Raw genomic sequence first — 16,253 nt, 5'->3', positions numbered from 1 at the left:
AAAAACAACTAGTAACTCTGTTACCTAATTTTTGTTCCAATCACTAATTAAGACTAGGCCAGGTGCAGTGGCTCATGCCTATAATCCCAGCACTTTAGAGAGCCAAGGCAGGAGGATCACTTGAGTCCAGGAGTTCAAGACCACCCTGGGCAACATAGTAAGACTCCACCTCGATTTAAAAATAAATTTAAAAAAAAATTCTGGACAAATTATTTAATCTGCATCTGTTTCTCTCTTTTTTTTTTTTTTTAGATGGAGTCTCACTCTATCACCCAGACTGGAGTACAGTGGTGCAATCTTGGCTCACTACAACCTCTGCCTCCCAAGTTCAAGCAATTCTCTGCCTCAGCCTCCCAAGCAGTTGGGATTACAGACGCCCATCACCACAGCCAGCTAATTTTTGTATTTTTAGTAGAGACAGGGTTTCACCATCTTGGCCAGACTGGTCTTGAACTCCTGACCTCGTGATCCACCTGCCTCAGCCTCCCAAAGTGCTGGGATTACAGGCGCGAGCCATCGCGCCCAGCCTTCTCTCTCTTTTTCAAGTAAAATGGTAACACTACCAGCTAACCATCCCTTCTTCTTCAATGGTTTAATTTTTAAAAAACAAACTTGTAACAAGCACCAGAACTTTGCAACACAGTATGTTATATACCTCAGATGATAAAATGGATAAAAAGTAGTCCTTTCCTTCAAGGCACATACATTCAAGTGAGGACAACAAACAGTCATGTGTCAATACATCACTCAACAACTGGGATACATTCTGAGAAATGTGTCATTAGGCAAGTCCATCATTGTGCAAACATCAGAGTGCACTTACCCAAACCTATCTATAACCTCCCACACACCTAGGCTATATGGCATAGCCTATTCCTCCTAGGCTACAAATCTGTAAGGCATGTTACTGTACTGAATATTGTTGGCAACTACAACACAGTGGTGAATATTTGTATTTCTAAACATACCTAACATAGAAAATACACAATTAAAGATTTTTAAAATGGTACACCTGTATGGGACACTTACCATGAATGGAGCCTGCAGGACTGGAAGTTGCCCTGTGTGAATCAGTGAATGAGGAGTGAATGGATGTGAAGGCCTAGGACACTACTGTAGACTTTATAAACAATGTACAATTAGGCTACATTCATTTTTTAAATTATTTCTTCAATAATAATTAAACTTACTGTAGCTTTTCTACATTTTAAACTTAAAATTTTTTTAACTTTTGACTCTTGTAGTAACACAGCTAAAAACACAAACACATTATATAGCTGTACAAAAATATTTTTTCTTTATATCCTTATTCTATAAGCTTATTTCTATTTTTTTTAAATTTTTTGAACTTATTTGTTAAAACCTAAGACACACACACATTAGCCTAGACCTACGCAGAGTCAAGATCAATACCACTGTCTCTACCTCCACATCTTGTCCCAATGGAAGGTCTTCAGGAAAACAACATCTGAAGACATGGAACCCTCATCGCCTATCACACCATGCCTTCTTCTGGACTGTCTCCCGAAGAATCTGCCTGACGCTGGTTTACAGTTAACTTTTTTTTTTTTTTATAGGTAGGAGGAGTACACTCTAAAATAACAATTAAAAACATAGCATAGGAAATACTAGGCGATAGGAATTTTTCAGCTCCATTATGCTTTTATGGGCCCAGTGTTGCATACGCTGTCATTGACAGAAACATCGTTATGTGGTGCATGACTGTATATCCAAAGCTATGAATGCAAGGCGGACTGTGAGGAATGCTGTATTAGCCATAGTGGAAATGAAGTTCATGAGAGCACAAAGAATGGAGATGTGAATTCCACCTAGGAGAATCAGGAAAAGGTTGTTAATGTGATACTTGAGCAGGTAGTAAAGGCTGCTAAGGAGTTAATGAAAACAGAACTCAGGAAAAGAAATTATTTGGTAAAAGCAATAGCCTGATCAGAGTCAGGAAAGTAAAGAATATATCTTTACATAACTGGGAAGAATTATATGGCTAGCTCAGCTTTTCCCTAACTTCAGTCATCTGAGTACCCCTTGCAAGTTTTCACATGCCCATTTTCTGTCTGCTACTATTTACTCAATAGTCTTCTTTAAAATCAATTCAAATGTTTTAATTTCAGTAAATTAACATAAAATAGAATTTTATATCAATACAGACATCACTTGGCAGGTGGAACTACAAAAATATGCACAATGTTAGAACGTCAAGTGTTAGCTAGTATGTTTTTATTTAAGGTGGGCCACAAGAGATATTTTCAGGCTAGATTTAGGAGAGGGGTGAAAGTGAAGGAGCAGCTGTTTTTGCATTTTATGCCCAGGCTGGGGCAGGTGCCTTCGTGCCTCACACAGCTTACCACTTATGTGCTCGTCCACCTCATTGGCGTGGCACAGTCACGAAGCTGCAACCGCTCCACCTTCCCGTGGATCCTCCTTCAGCTGCTCTGACTCCTTGCCCAGGTACATGTTTAATTCTATGAGGAAAGGCAGCCACTTCATCAAGGTTGGAGGCAGGGAGAATGACACAGATTCCAGTCACTTCTGATGGGCTCCAGATCATATCTTCCTTTCTTGACCGCCTGCCCTGCAGACTTCAAGCTCCAACATCACACACAAAGACAACAGCCTTACAGAGACTGCTGTACCAGCTCCCGCAACAGTATACAGTCAAATCTCCATAATGAATGATGCATCGATTATACATATATAACCCTACATAAACACACATACACACACATGCACACACACACACATCTCCATCCTAGGGATCCTGCTTCTCCAGTAGAACTATGACTGACACAACATTAAACAAATATGGCAAAATATCTGCATTTATTAAATCTGGAAGTAAGTACATGTGTGTTTGTGCTATTACTCTGTATTTTTCCATCAGAAATGTCTCATAATTTTAAAAGAAGTTTTAAAAGAAAATGAATAAATACAATAAAACAGAATAATGTTAAGTTCCAACTAGATAATGTTTGAAGCTCCTCTAATTCTTTCATTCTAGCTCATTCCCTTTGTTAAAACAGAAATATATGGAAATGTTTTTAGAAGTGCTAACAGCAAATGAGACTTTCTCCTTAGATAAACAGGACTAAAGAAGGCTTGAGAAGGGCATAACTCTCTCACTTTATTAATAGTTAATGGTATTTAATACAATTTCCATATATCTACCATGCAGGGTATTCTGCAGAGAATGCAGAAAGAGAGGATGAGAAATAACTGATGGATTACACAGAATCAAAAATAAAAGTGAAAAGATATCCCTAGAAAGAGGGCAGAAACATGTCTTCCTCTTGGACATGTTCCCTAACAGAGAAGGTATTTAAGATAGGTGAGGATGAAAACAATTTTTGAAGTAAAAGGAAACGATGTTTAGAAAATTTACACCAACTAACCTCTATTTTATCCATGAAGTTGGGACAAAAAGCATCTAGGTAGAACTAGACGAATGGAGTCAGGAGAAGTCTGGTCTTGAGAAGAGTGATAAACAATCATCTGGCAAGAAGTAAAGGTCAGAACAGAAGAAAGAACCAATACCATGGGCTGTGTGGGTTTGTGAACTTGAAAAAGAGGAAGCATAACATATGCAACACAAGAGAACGGAATAGCAAATTACAGTATGGCCATATATTGAAATACCATGTTACAGCCACTAAAAAATACATAGCTATTCCTTTATGTGCATAACAAGGCATTCACAACATTGCTGAGAGACAAAAATCCACTTACAATACACATTTCTGCAAAAAAGATGGATATACAGTATTTATATAATAAAGAGTCTGGAAGGCTATACACCAAAATGTGAGCATGCTTTACTTTAGGGTGGTAGAATCACTAGTGATTTGTATTAATTTCTATATTTTCTCTTTATTCTACAATCACCATATGCCATTTGTTGAGTACTGTATTGTGTCCGATGAAGGCAGATATCAGTTCACATGAGTGTTTGGTCAAAGAAGTCAGAGAGGAGAGTCCTGAGCTGTGAGCATCTTCGGATTTGAGAGTCTTTTTCTTCTAAGGCAACTTCTACCTGTGGTGATGAACTAAGCCAGTATTCTGAAACCTAGGGTCAACACTGCCACAAGGCCAATTAATTGCCGGGCATTGGGAAACTCTGAGAAATCCTAAACTTGCAAAACAAATTAAACTTTCGTGATCCAGTCATTTCCAAGCGCACAGTAGAGACTGAGGGGTCATTTGCCTAATAACAATTGCCTAATAATGCCATCTTGCAGCAGAGTAGCACAGCATTCAAGCCTAGTGTTCTTTCTGCCATATTCACATTGCCCATCTTCGTGACTTTAATGACTTTTTTTGTGCTATCTTGGGAAATAATACCTTCACTGTCAAGGCACAAGTCAAACAGCCATGGATGGCCTTGGAAGGCATTCGGCGGGGGGGTTGGGTGCTGCAGAGGCATCAGGCTAGTTGCTTCCCATGGAATGTCCTAATTCTTGAGACATCCAGGCCCAAAGGAGCTCCTTAACCCTTCTGGAGGCCCCTGTATCTCTACAACCTCCCTGGATGAAAATCTGTCTGACAGATCAGCAACTTTATCTGCTTTACACTAGGGGGCAGTGTCTGTCTATGGACAACAACAGTTTTCCTGAGGGTGTGGGGGCCAGTGTGGCTTTGGTTTCTTTGATCAAACTACTGTTTGTCTCTTTGCCCCACCCACCTAAACTGGTGAAAGGCAAAAGTTCCCAGATCACCATAAACCCTCAGGAGACCCAACCTCCAGGCCACTGTGTGAGGGCTGATAGAAATAAAATTTGACAGTAGGAGCAGCATAAAACTTGCTCAAACTGGCAGAGAGCCCTGGTAAATGGCCACATGTTTTGGAGTCATGAGAGGGTCTTACTAAGACCATAGGTTCTCACCATGGCTGAAACCTCAGTGATGGTGAGAACACCCTGGGGATGACAGCTGGTCTTTATAACTGAACAAGGGCTTCACTAATGCTTACGGTGTGAACTTCATCACTTGCTTATGCCAGGGAGGTTAGAAGAACCAGCTATGATCTCAGTCATATCTCACCAAACCTAAGAATTTCTCGTGGAGGGAGGGACATGGTGCCACGTATAAGCAGACAGGGGAGGTAAGTTGTGATAGCATTCTACATGAAGTTTAACAAAACAGGCTGAATAAAACTCACTCTACCCCACCCTCCTGTGCTTAAAGGACCACAATTCACAGCCATAATTGATCAAAGGAATATTGATTTTAAAAAAAGAATGAACCGTTATTCTCATATAGCAAACTATAGTATTCTCTCCTAGATATGCATATCTTCTTCCCTTTACCATCTTTTCACTTAAAAATATTTAATATGGAAAAGCAAAAACCAAGATTCGTGAAACTACTATCACAATCAACAAATGATAACAGATGCAATCTCCTTTGTACCCTCCCCTAAGCCCACCCCTTCCCTTCCTTCCCAAGAGGCAACCAATCTCATGAATTGGGTGTGGATCTTTCTACTCCGTGTTCTTATATTTCTACACTGTTTATATATATTTATGAAACAAATATAGTATTGGTTTGTGTGTTTTAAAAATTTGTATTAAGAATATGTGTCACATGGTATGTACTGTTCTGCTTTTTTTCACTTAACATTGTGTTTTAGAAATTCCTCCATACAGTCGTATACAGATCTAGTTCATTTATTTCAGATGTTGTATTCTATTAGATTTATACCACATCTTATCCAGTCCTGTTTTGAAAGTCAGGTGGTTCTAACTTTTGTTATAATAGACAGTGTTGCAGTAAACATCTTACACATATCTCCCTATGCACATGCTCAAGGGACGATGTAGGATATGTACCTACGAGTTCAATGCTAGGTTTTAATTCTACTAGATGGTGCCAACTTGTTCTCTAAATGGGGTATAGTTTCTATTTCTCATTTCATCACACTCGTACTGTTAGACTGTTTAATGTTTGCTAATATGGTAAGTGTGAAATGGTATTTCATAGCCATTTTAATATGCCTGGCCCAGATGACCACTGAACTTAAAACATCTTTTCATGTGTTAACCATTACAGTTTCCTCTTCTGCAATCATTCCACTTTCTAAAATGCCGTGAAAAGCTATTTATTGCATGGATAATGTTAATGTACTGGTCATTCCAGGATCTAAAAAATAAGGTTATTAAGAGTTTATATAAAAATAATGCATTCTTGAACACCAGAATCTAAGATGAGATTCATAGCACAGCATCACAATTTTGCTGGCGAATGCTTGTTATAGATTACATGTTCCTGATAGTAAATGGGGGTTTTAAATTCTGCACAAATTATACTACAATGTATGATTCATGATTTTGAGGCAAATGACAAAGCAGGAGCCTCTGGCTTAGAACAAAGAAGTAAGGTCCATTTTCATTTCACGTCTAAAGAAATCAAGAAACAATGAATTGTATTTCAACCTTCCTCCTCCAGAGAGCCTAGACAACAAGCAAACACATACACAAACACAAAATAGTGATGATGGCAGCAACTCGGAATGACCATCAGAAAAGAAACAGTAATACACTAAATAGAATTATTCCTATTTAAATATCACGGCTAGCTCTGATCCTAGGAACAGCAAGTACATTTTGATAGTAAGAATGTTTCTAACTGTAAAGCTTATTGCTTATTCATAAATCAACCATTTTTACATAGGCAATCTTTTTCCCTTCACTTTTTGTTTACGTACATTAATACCACATATCACCATTTTCAGGGCATTTGCATCTTATGCTGAGGAAAAATCTGCAAAATCTGCATCTGTTCTTTAGTTATCTCCTAGTTGAACGCTATTGAGATTCCAAAAATTATGTTTGCGAGGAGTATGAAGGCAAGTCTCCTAGTCAAAGGAAACTGGATAGTGAGGTAACTTTTAATGATGTACATGATGGTACCAATAATTCAAGAAAACAGTTAACCAAAAACCCTTTAGAATTGGCATTGCCATGTGGTTTTGTCCTCCTGGTTTGAACATGGATGTGTTTGGAGTAAACGGAAAATCATTTTTAAAAATAATAATAATGGTCCCAGAAGAAGGAAAATGTTAAAAGGCCTGTAAAGTTTCCACCTCTGTCCTTCTGGTTTTGTGCCTCTCAACTGGCGTTAATCATTACCAAATAGCAGATAGGGAGAAGGCTCCCACTGGAGCAGAGGCTCCCTCTCTCTGGTCTTCTTGCTGTGTTGTTGGTCTGCCCCTTGCTTGGGCAATGGTACAAAAACTCCTTTGATTTTAAAAGCAGACAAACCCCCTTTCATTTAAGGTAACTGTGTAAAAAGGGCTTCTTACTCTGCTGGGGGAAGCAAAACCTCACCCCCAAGAATGATGAAATCACCTGTGATACAACTGAGCAATGGGACTCCACAGTACTCCTACCCCACAGACCAGCTGCCCTAACCCAAAACATCTCCAACAACAGACCTGGTAGAGAGGTCTTTAGGGATATCCACTCTCATACCCAGGATAGCCCTGCGTGGCTCTACAACCACCTGGATCGTGTATCTCAACGGGGTAACTGAGTCCTTAAAAACATGTAGCATGTGAAGGATTCACTTTTGCCTAGGCTGGCATCTCCTCCACCGGTATAGGCACAGCTACAGGGCATCTCCCCACCCACAGCTACGAGACAAACAACCAGTCACTCATCCCCAACACTCTGAGACCTGGTCCTTGTACAGCAAATACTGACCATAAATCAGCCAAGGTCTAGTGAACGGTCATGGACATGGGTTTGGAACTTTTTGATAGCAAACTGTAACTGGGTCAACCATAAATAAGTCAGAGAAACTTAACATGTCCTAAACCCAGAACACTGGCCTTTTTAGAACCTCACTCCACTGAAGACAAACTTACTCCAAGTTAGTGGATACTTGGCTAGGCAAATAAGAAAATGATAACAGGAAGTGAAGGGTAGGGATAGAGAATTGGGGAACTGGGATTGTTCAAGAAAGGAATTAGGTTCCTGGAATTCATGGCCGGAACAGAAAATGGGTTTTCTCAAAGAAAGTTATAAATAAAGATCAGGCATCATGGTTGCAATTCTACTTTCTCTGTATTAAATACTCTTATCTAGCTTGAACGTTTTTTCTCCCTGGGGAAAGCTTGTTTAAAGCTAGAACAACGAGCTTAAAAGAACTTCAGAATACTGCATATTCGTCAGCTGGGAACTGTTCTGCTAGACAAAGAACTGACTCCATCATTTGAACCGTTCGTTTCTGGCTGATGATGAAATCAACTGAACTTCCAAACATTTTAATCAAGAAGTCAACCCCTTCCTTCCCCCATCTTCCTGTTGAACCACTGCCATATGCAAGCTTTAAGCAACTTGTGGACTGGTGGCTATCTCCATGACCACTCTGCACTTCCTGCAGAATAACTATCATCACATGTTAACTAAATTACTTAACTGTCTGCCTGCCCCACCCGCAGCCACTGGAATGCAAGCTCCGGAAGGCAGTGAATGATATGTCCCCCATGGCATCCCTATGTTCAGCACATCCTAGCCCGTATTAAACGTGTTGACTGAAGGAAAGAGTAAAATGGCTGGCTCACAGCAAATACTAAGAAAGGATTTGTGAATGAAATGCCTTTGGCATATTGAGAGAAGCGGACTAATGTCAAATGAGCCATTTAAGTTGGTGAAGGACTAACCCTTGCCTGGCGCAGTTAATCTGTAGTGACCTTTCGCATATGGAATCGATATTTTCAGGCTGGGGTGTACAAGCAGGTTCTCAGAATTCTTTATAATGAGGAAGTGATTCCATTTGATAACCACACATGGTAGATGGCACTATTCGGCTTACAGGAGTCTCAGCCCAAGGCTGGCGCAGGGCCGAACGAGCCAGCAGAACTTAAATCAGAGGGAAATAAATTCTAGGTTTTGAAAGCCCCTGGAAGAGTAAGTCCCCTCAAGCCCAGGAAAAGAGGAAGAGGATACCCAGCGCAGTGGAGGCGATCCTAGACACAACCTTTTGTCTGCAGGTTGTCAAGACTGTGTCCTAGATTCCAAGGTGACAGTGCCACAGGTAGGGTAACAATTCCCTTCATATTTGCAGCATGTTACAGGCAACAGCGTAGGGCAGGTAACACAATTTTGCATCCCTCTTTAACCAGCATAGCAGCTGAGGAACCTCCCCCAACACGCTCCTTCCAGCACTCAAGGCGGCGGGGTGGAGGGCCCGGCTGAACCCAAGAGACTCTGAGGCCGGCCGGCGACCTTGACGCTGCGGGCCGGGCCCAGGCCACCGCGCGGCGCCTCGCCCCTGCCCCACCCCGACGCTCGCCACACCTCGGTGTTTGCAGAGCCTCGGCTTCGGCCCCGGCGGTCTGGGAGCGGACGCCTAGCCCTGGGCCGGGCGGCCCTGAAGAGGGAAGTGCAGCTGCGGGGCCGCGGGGACTTACCTGCAGCAGCACGGCCAGCAGGAAGCACAAGTACATCTGGTAGATGCCCATCTCCCCCACCGCCTGGAACGCCTCCTCCACCTCCATGGCGGGCCGCGCGCAGGAACCCCGCCACCCCGCCGCCCGCTCAGGCGCGGCCCTCCAGCCCGGCGCGGCAACCCCTGGGCGCCCGGCACCGGCTCTGACCCGCCGGGGCGGGGATGAAAGCGCGGGCGGCGGGGCCGGGGCGGGCCGGGGCGGGGCGCCTGCGCGGGTGGCGGGGCTGTCAGGCTCCAGCGGTGGACGCGGGGTGGGGAGCGGAGCCGGGAGCGGAGCCGGGCGACGCGGGGCGAGGGGCGAGGAGGGCGTTCGAGATCCGGGACTGGATGCCCTGGACCCGGGCCTCTGGACTTCCTGTTTAAAAAAAAAAAAAAAAAATGGTGTTTTGGTGTGTGTTTTGTTTTGAGAGGGATCGCTGTATTCCCTCTAAAGTGAGGAAAGAGGAAGTGGGCCGGGCTGAGGGCCTGAGAAGAAACGCCCGGACCGCGTCCGCGTGTGACTCAGGGCTCTGCCTACAGGGGACCCCGCAGCTGGCCGGCGGCCTTGCGGCTCTCAGCGATGCCTGTCCTTTTGCCCAAACCAGTTTAATGCAGGGGCTCGGGGAGCCCTAGAGCCTTCAGGGAAAAGTGCTGTCTGTGCAGCATTTCTTTCCAGTCCTACTCTGTGCTAGCCATGGGTTAAGTACACTGGTAGGTAAGCAAATTCTTGTAAAACCGCCGGATACATTTGCTTATAGAAGTACGCACGAGGCACAAAGGAAGTGCAAAAGACGAAGGATTTATCTGTGGGGCAGCAGGTGATGCCTGCCAAGGTATTTAAAGGATAAATGGCAGTTTGTCAGGTGGAAGTTAAAAAAAAAAAAAGGGTGGCAGGGCCAAGGGACGCTGGTGTCCCCTCATGGGGGACGTGTTAGTCCCCTCATGCCCACACTCCCTAACCTCATTTTCTTTTTTGTTTATTATGTGTTGTCTTTTTTAACAGCTGCATAGTATTCCATTGTCTAGACCATGACTCCTAGTTTAACATTGAATAGAAATGGCGACCAACTAATGTCCTTGACCTGCCGGCATCCTTCTTATGCTTCCAAAAATTTGCGTTAATTGTGATGTCTGTTGCAGCGTATTGGTAGCTAGGCTTTACTGGTCAACTGCTTTCTTATTTTAGCAATTAAATGAATGCTCACTGTAACTGAATTTATCAGTGGGTTGGAAACTGTAAACGATAAACTCTAAGATTTTTTCCTCTCTTAAGGAAACGTTTTCTGTGTAGGTACTACTAATAGTTAAAAAGTTTCCTTCTTTGGCTGTTTCCTACGAATCCTCATTGTTAATAAATGCTGAAGTTTGACAAGTGCTTTTTGCATTTATTGACATGATCCTATTGTTTTTCTTCTTGAATCTGATAATGGGTACATTATGGTAATAGTTTTTTTGATATTGAACTTTACTGGAATAAATCCTATTAATACTTGCTCATGATATTGCTATTTATTGCCAAATTTAATTTGCTAGTGTTTTGTCTAGGGACTTTACATCTGTGACTAGCGAACTAGGCCTATAATTTTCTTTTCTTCCTGATGCTCATGTCTGGATTTGGCAGTAAGATTTTATAGCGCTTTCATAACATGAGTGTGAGTGTTTGGTAAAACTCTCCAGCAACCATCTAGACTTAGCTTGTTTTGCAGGGGGAGCCTGTTTATTACAGATGTATACATACGGGTCAAGATAGATGTGTATAACTAGATATATTTTTATGGCTTTGTGTTGCTTCTTGAACCTTTTTTTCTAGAAATTATTCTTTTTTATCTAGTTTAGAAATTGTTTTTGGAATAAACTTGTTCACATTGTTCTCTTGGGGTTTTTAAAAATAAGGGTCTAACTGTGTTTAGGTCCCATTTTTCATTCTGAATAGTGTTCATCTTTATTGTTCCAATCTTATCAGTCTTGCCAGAGGTTTGTCTACTTTATTATTTTTTTAAAGAATTAGTTTTGTGAATTATTTTATTTTTTTTGTTTCATAGATTATATGAATTCTTTCCTTTTTTTTTTTACTTTTGTTACTCTGTAATTCTTTCACTAGCCACATGACTTGAAAGTTTAGCTTCTTTGCTTCTAATGTTTCTTTTTTTTTAAGAATAATTATATGGGGCTGGGCGCAGTGGCTCACGCCTGTAATCCTACCACTTTGGGAGGCCAAGGCAGGCGGATCACCTGAGGTTAGGTGTTCAAGTCCAGCCTGGCAAACATGGTGAAACTCTGTCTCTACTACAAATAAAAAAATTAGTGGGACATGGTGGCACAGGCCTATAGTCCCAGGTACTCAGGAGACTGAGGCAGGAGAATCGCTTGAACCTGGGAGGCAGAGGTTGCAGGGAGCCGAGATTGTGCCATTGCACTCCAGCCTGGGCAACAGAGCAAGACTCCATCTCAAAAATAAATAAATAAATAAAGTAATTATATTTAAGGCTGTACTTACCTTTCTATAGGACTTTGCTCCATATGACAAGTTTTGTCATGTGGTACTTTTGTTGTCTTTACTTTAAAATATTTAATGACATTATAATTTCCTCTTTAACCAATGAGCTATTTTTAGTGCATTTTTTGTTTCCAATTAAAGGTTGCTATTTTTTTTTTACCATCTTTTTAGTGTTGTTTGTAATTTATATGCTTTGTAGATAGAGATTATATTAAATCTTGGAAATTGTTGTAATTTTCATGTGACCTAGTATGTGATTTTTCTTTTTTCTTTTTTTTTTTTTTTTTTTTCTTTTTTTTTTTTTTTTTGCAGTGTCTTTCTCTGTCGCCCAGGCTGGAGTGCAGTGACTTGATTACATCTCACTGCAGCCTTAACCTCCCCTGCTCAGATGATCCTTCCACCTCAGCCTCCCAGGTAGACAGAACTACAGGCACACACCACCAAGGCTAATTTTTACTTTTTGTAGAGATGGGTTTTTGCCATATTGTCCAAGTTGATCTCAAACTCCTGACCTCAAGTGATCCACCTGCCTCAGCCTCTCAGGGTGCTGGGATTACAGGTGTAAGTCACCATGCCAAGCCCTGGCCTTTTTTTTTTTTTTTTTTAAATGTTCCACGCATATTGAAAATAACATATATTCTCCACTTGTTGTGTGCAAGGTTCTCTATTAATCAAACTTGTTGATCTAATTTTATTCAAGTAGTTATATTATTACTTAATTTTTCTCTGCTGAATATATCAATTTTTAATAAATATATCAAAATTTTCCAAAATTAATATCATTTTTGAGTGTATCAAGTTTTCTGTCTCTGTGTGCTCATAAAGGTACTAATTGAATCTTTTTTTATCCATGATGAAATAGCTCTTTTTAGTGCTTTTGGCCTTTTTTATTTTGTCTCATATCAATATTGTTGCATCACCTTTTCTGTTGTTTGTATTTTCCTTGTAATCTTTTTATTCTTATATCGTCTTTTTACGTCCATCCTTTAAGTTTCTCTCTGCTTAAGGCATGTGTCTTAGCCTATTTTGGCTCCTATAACAAAATACCTTAGATTGGGTAATTCATAAACAGTATAAATTGATTGCTCACATTTCTGGGGGCTGGGCAGTCTAAAATCAAGGCACCAGTAGATTTGGTATCTAATGAAGGACTGCTCTCTGCTTCAAAGATGTCACCTTCTTGTCACATCCTTACAGCAGGAGGACAAGAGAGCTCTCCGGAGTCTTTTATGAGGGCACTAATCCCATTCATGAGGATGGAGCCCTCATGATTTAATCACTTCTCAAGGGCCCTACCTCTTAATACTATCACATTTGGTATTAGGTTCCAACAGTAATTTAGGGGGACACTGCTGTCATTTGAATGTTTCCCCGCCAAAATTCAGATGCTCTCAATGCACGAGTATTGGGAGGTGTGTAGTGACCCTCGCCAGTGAGAATTGAAGTGGGGACTGCTCCTAGCAAAGCAATCAGGCAGGGTTGTCCTGTTGGGTTTTAGACTTACTGAGGACCTGTTACCCCTTTCTTCTTTCCTATTTCTCCCTTTTGGAATAGCAGTGTCTATCCTATGCCTGTACACTATTGTGTTTTGGAAGCACATAACTTGTTTGATTTCATAGGTTTACAGCTGGGGAGGAATTTGTCTCAGGATGAACCATGCATTGGTTCCCATATCTCTTGACTTTATACTTTATAAAGTTGGTGCTGGAATGAGTTCAGATTTTGGGCGCTATTGACATGAAATATTTTTATGTGACATACATTTGGGTGAGGGGGGCAGGGGCAGAATGCTATCGTTTGAATATGTTCCTCTCCAGAATTCAGATGTTTCCAATGCAACAGTATTGGGAAGTGTGGCCTTTGGGAAGTAAATTACTCATGAGGGTTCTGCCCTCATAAATGGGATTAGGTGCCTGTATAAAATGGCATGACAAGGGAATTTGTCGCATTTGCCCTTCCACCTTCTGCCATGTGAGGATATAATATTCCTCCTCTTTGGACAGTGCAGCCCCCACCAGACAAAAAACCTGCTAGCACCTTAGTCTTAGGCTTCCCAGCCTCTAGAACTGTGATAAATAAATTTATTTTCTTTGTAAATTACCAAGTCAGTGATACTCGGTCAGAGTAGCACAAACAGACTAAGACAGACACTAACATTCAGACCATAGCAGCATGTTTATGAAAGGAGGACTTCTTTTTTCCATCCAGTTTGATAGTGTCTGTCTTTTATTTTATTTTTATTTTTATTTTTTATTTATTTATTGTTTTGAGACGGAGTCTCACTCTGTTACCAGGCTGAAGTGCAGTGGCATGATCTCGGCTTACTGCAACCTCCGACTCCCTGGTTCAAGCAATTCTCCTGCCTCAACCTCCTGAGTAGCTGGGATTACAGGCACATGCCACCACGCTCAGCTAATTTTTGTGTTTTTAATAAAGACGGGGTTTCACCATGTTGGCCAGGATGGTCTTGATCTCCTGACCTTATGATCCACCTGCCTTGGTCTCCCAAAGCACTGGGATTACAAGTACGAGCCACTGCACCCGGCCATCTCTGTCTTTTAATAGATGAATTAAATCCATTTATATTTATTGGGAGCGTTATATCAGAAATTCTTTCTACCAACTTATTTTGTTTTCTGTTTATCATCTTCTTTTTCCTTTCTGGCCATCTGTTAGATTGTTAAAGTTATTTTTATACTGCCTCTCTCTCTTTTGCTCTTTTGAAGAGCTACAGATTATTATTATTTTGATAGTTATTCCTACATTTTTAACATCCACAGAACTATGCACTTTTCCAGTGTTTGTAATTATCTAATATATCTCTCTCCTTTTCAAACTGGATAAAAACCTACACAAGATTCCAAGGGTACTACTGTATCTGAGAAAACTTAGAAGGACCTAAAGATGTTGCATTCTGGAAAACTTTGTTGACCCAAGAAGAGACGATCAGGAAGCCAAAAACACTGACGTAGAAGATTCATGTGAAGTTTTACTTTCATTGTTAAGAAAAATTATCCTAAACTTGGAAATAATAAGAAAGCAAGAAGAGGTGGGTGTGGGTTTTTTGTTTGTTTGTTTGTTTGTTTGTTTGTTTTCTTGAGATGGAGCCTCACTCTGTCACCCAGGCTGGAGTGCAGTGGTGCGATCTCAGCTCACTGCAACCTCCGCCTCCCAGGTTCAAGCGATTCTCATGCCTCAACCTCCCAAGTAGCTGGGATTACAGGCACCCACCACCATGCCTGGCTAATTTTTTATTTTTAGTAGAGACCATGTTGACCAGGCTGGTCTCGAACTCCTGACCTCAGGTGATCTACCTGCCTCGGCCTCCCAAAGTGCTGGGATTACAGGCATGAGCCACTGCGCCCAGCCGTGGGTGTGTTTTTTAATGTAGTAATGGAGCATTGTTTAACCAGTTGGCCCCAGGATTATTTAATTCTATAGGAGAGTGTTCCTGCATTTGACTTTACTATTTACTATATTAATAAGAGCTCAGGCACTGTGCAGTGAGTTGTCAACTTATAGATTTTTTTAGTATGTGGTAGAGATGTGATTATGTTCAATAAGAAGGATAATCTATGATTTCATTACCCTGTAGGACATTAACGGGTTTTGTATCTAATCTAGCAATCCTACTCTAGCATTCATTTTGTGTGTAAATAATAATTTCTTCAAATGTTCTTAGAACCAGCTTATCCTGCTGGTTCCCTCATCAATTATTGAATGGAATAAAAGCTTTGACATAGATTCATTCTATATTGGTAAGAGAGTCATGTTTTTAACTTTTGAGGATTTTTTTTTTGATACCATGATGTGTTTGAGTGAAAAATATATATAAATTAATATTTTATATGACATACAATTAATAAATTGTTAATTAGATGTTAGATTAGTTCATCTTACTCCCTAAAAGTATATATTTTAAGTGCATCAAAAACTCTTCTATATATTCAGTGTTTATTTACCTTGTATTGGGATCTACATGCCAGAAGTAATTGATGATTGTGAGAACAGAAAGTACAATCTGGGGAGTGTCTGAAATGATGTCGGATGCATTGACAGAGACCAGGAAGGGGCTGGAACTTTTTCCTACAGGTGATGGGAACCACTGAAGTGTTTTAAGTTGGAGTGATGTGAGTTTTAAAAGATGATTTGACAGCAGTGGAAAATGCATATAACACCAGTTAAGACATTATTGTAATGGCCCAAACAAGACCCAATGAGGGCTTAAAACAGAACAATGATAACAGGAATGGAAAAGTGAAGTCAAATTTAAGGTAAAAATCAGCAAAATTGACATTTTGCAGGTGCAAAAAGA

At 40.8% G+C, this 16,253-nt stretch overlaps 2 protein-coding genes across 6 annotated transcripts in view; one reads left to right on the top strand and one right to left on the bottom strand.

The window, feature by feature from the left end:
• SLC22A15 (solute carrier family 22 member 15) overlaps positions 1 to 9,635 on the bottom strand; it is a 95,059-nt gene extending 85,424 nt beyond the window's left edge. For 2 of the 3 annotated variants that reach the window (XM_050748195.1, XM_050748187.1), the window contains exon 1: positions 9,425 to 9,550. In XM_050748195.1, the coding sequence (XP_050604152.1) occupies positions 9,425 to 9,511 (87 nt within the window). In that variant the 5' untranslated portion in view covers positions 9,512 to 9,550. Of the gene's footprint in view, positions 1 to 9,424 lie in introns of all 3 variants that reach the window. The other variant, XM_050748178.1, reaches the window with a different exon arrangement.
• Positions 1 to 16,253, top strand: part of NGF (nerve growth factor) — a 1,213,865-nt gene that overhangs the window by 524,054 nt on the left and 673,558 nt on the right. The window lies entirely within an intron of this gene.

The sequence above is a fragment of the Macaca thibetana genome, chromosome 1 (genome assembly GCF_024542745.1).
Source record: "Macaca thibetana thibetana isolate TM-01 chromosome 1, ASM2454274v1, whole genome shotgun sequence".
Taxonomy (NCBI): domain Eukaryota; kingdom Metazoa; phylum Chordata; class Mammalia; order Primates; family Cercopithecidae; genus Macaca; species Macaca thibetana.
The sequence above is the reverse complement of the archived record's forward strand: the minus strand, read 5'-3'. Positions and strand labels throughout refer to the sequence as shown.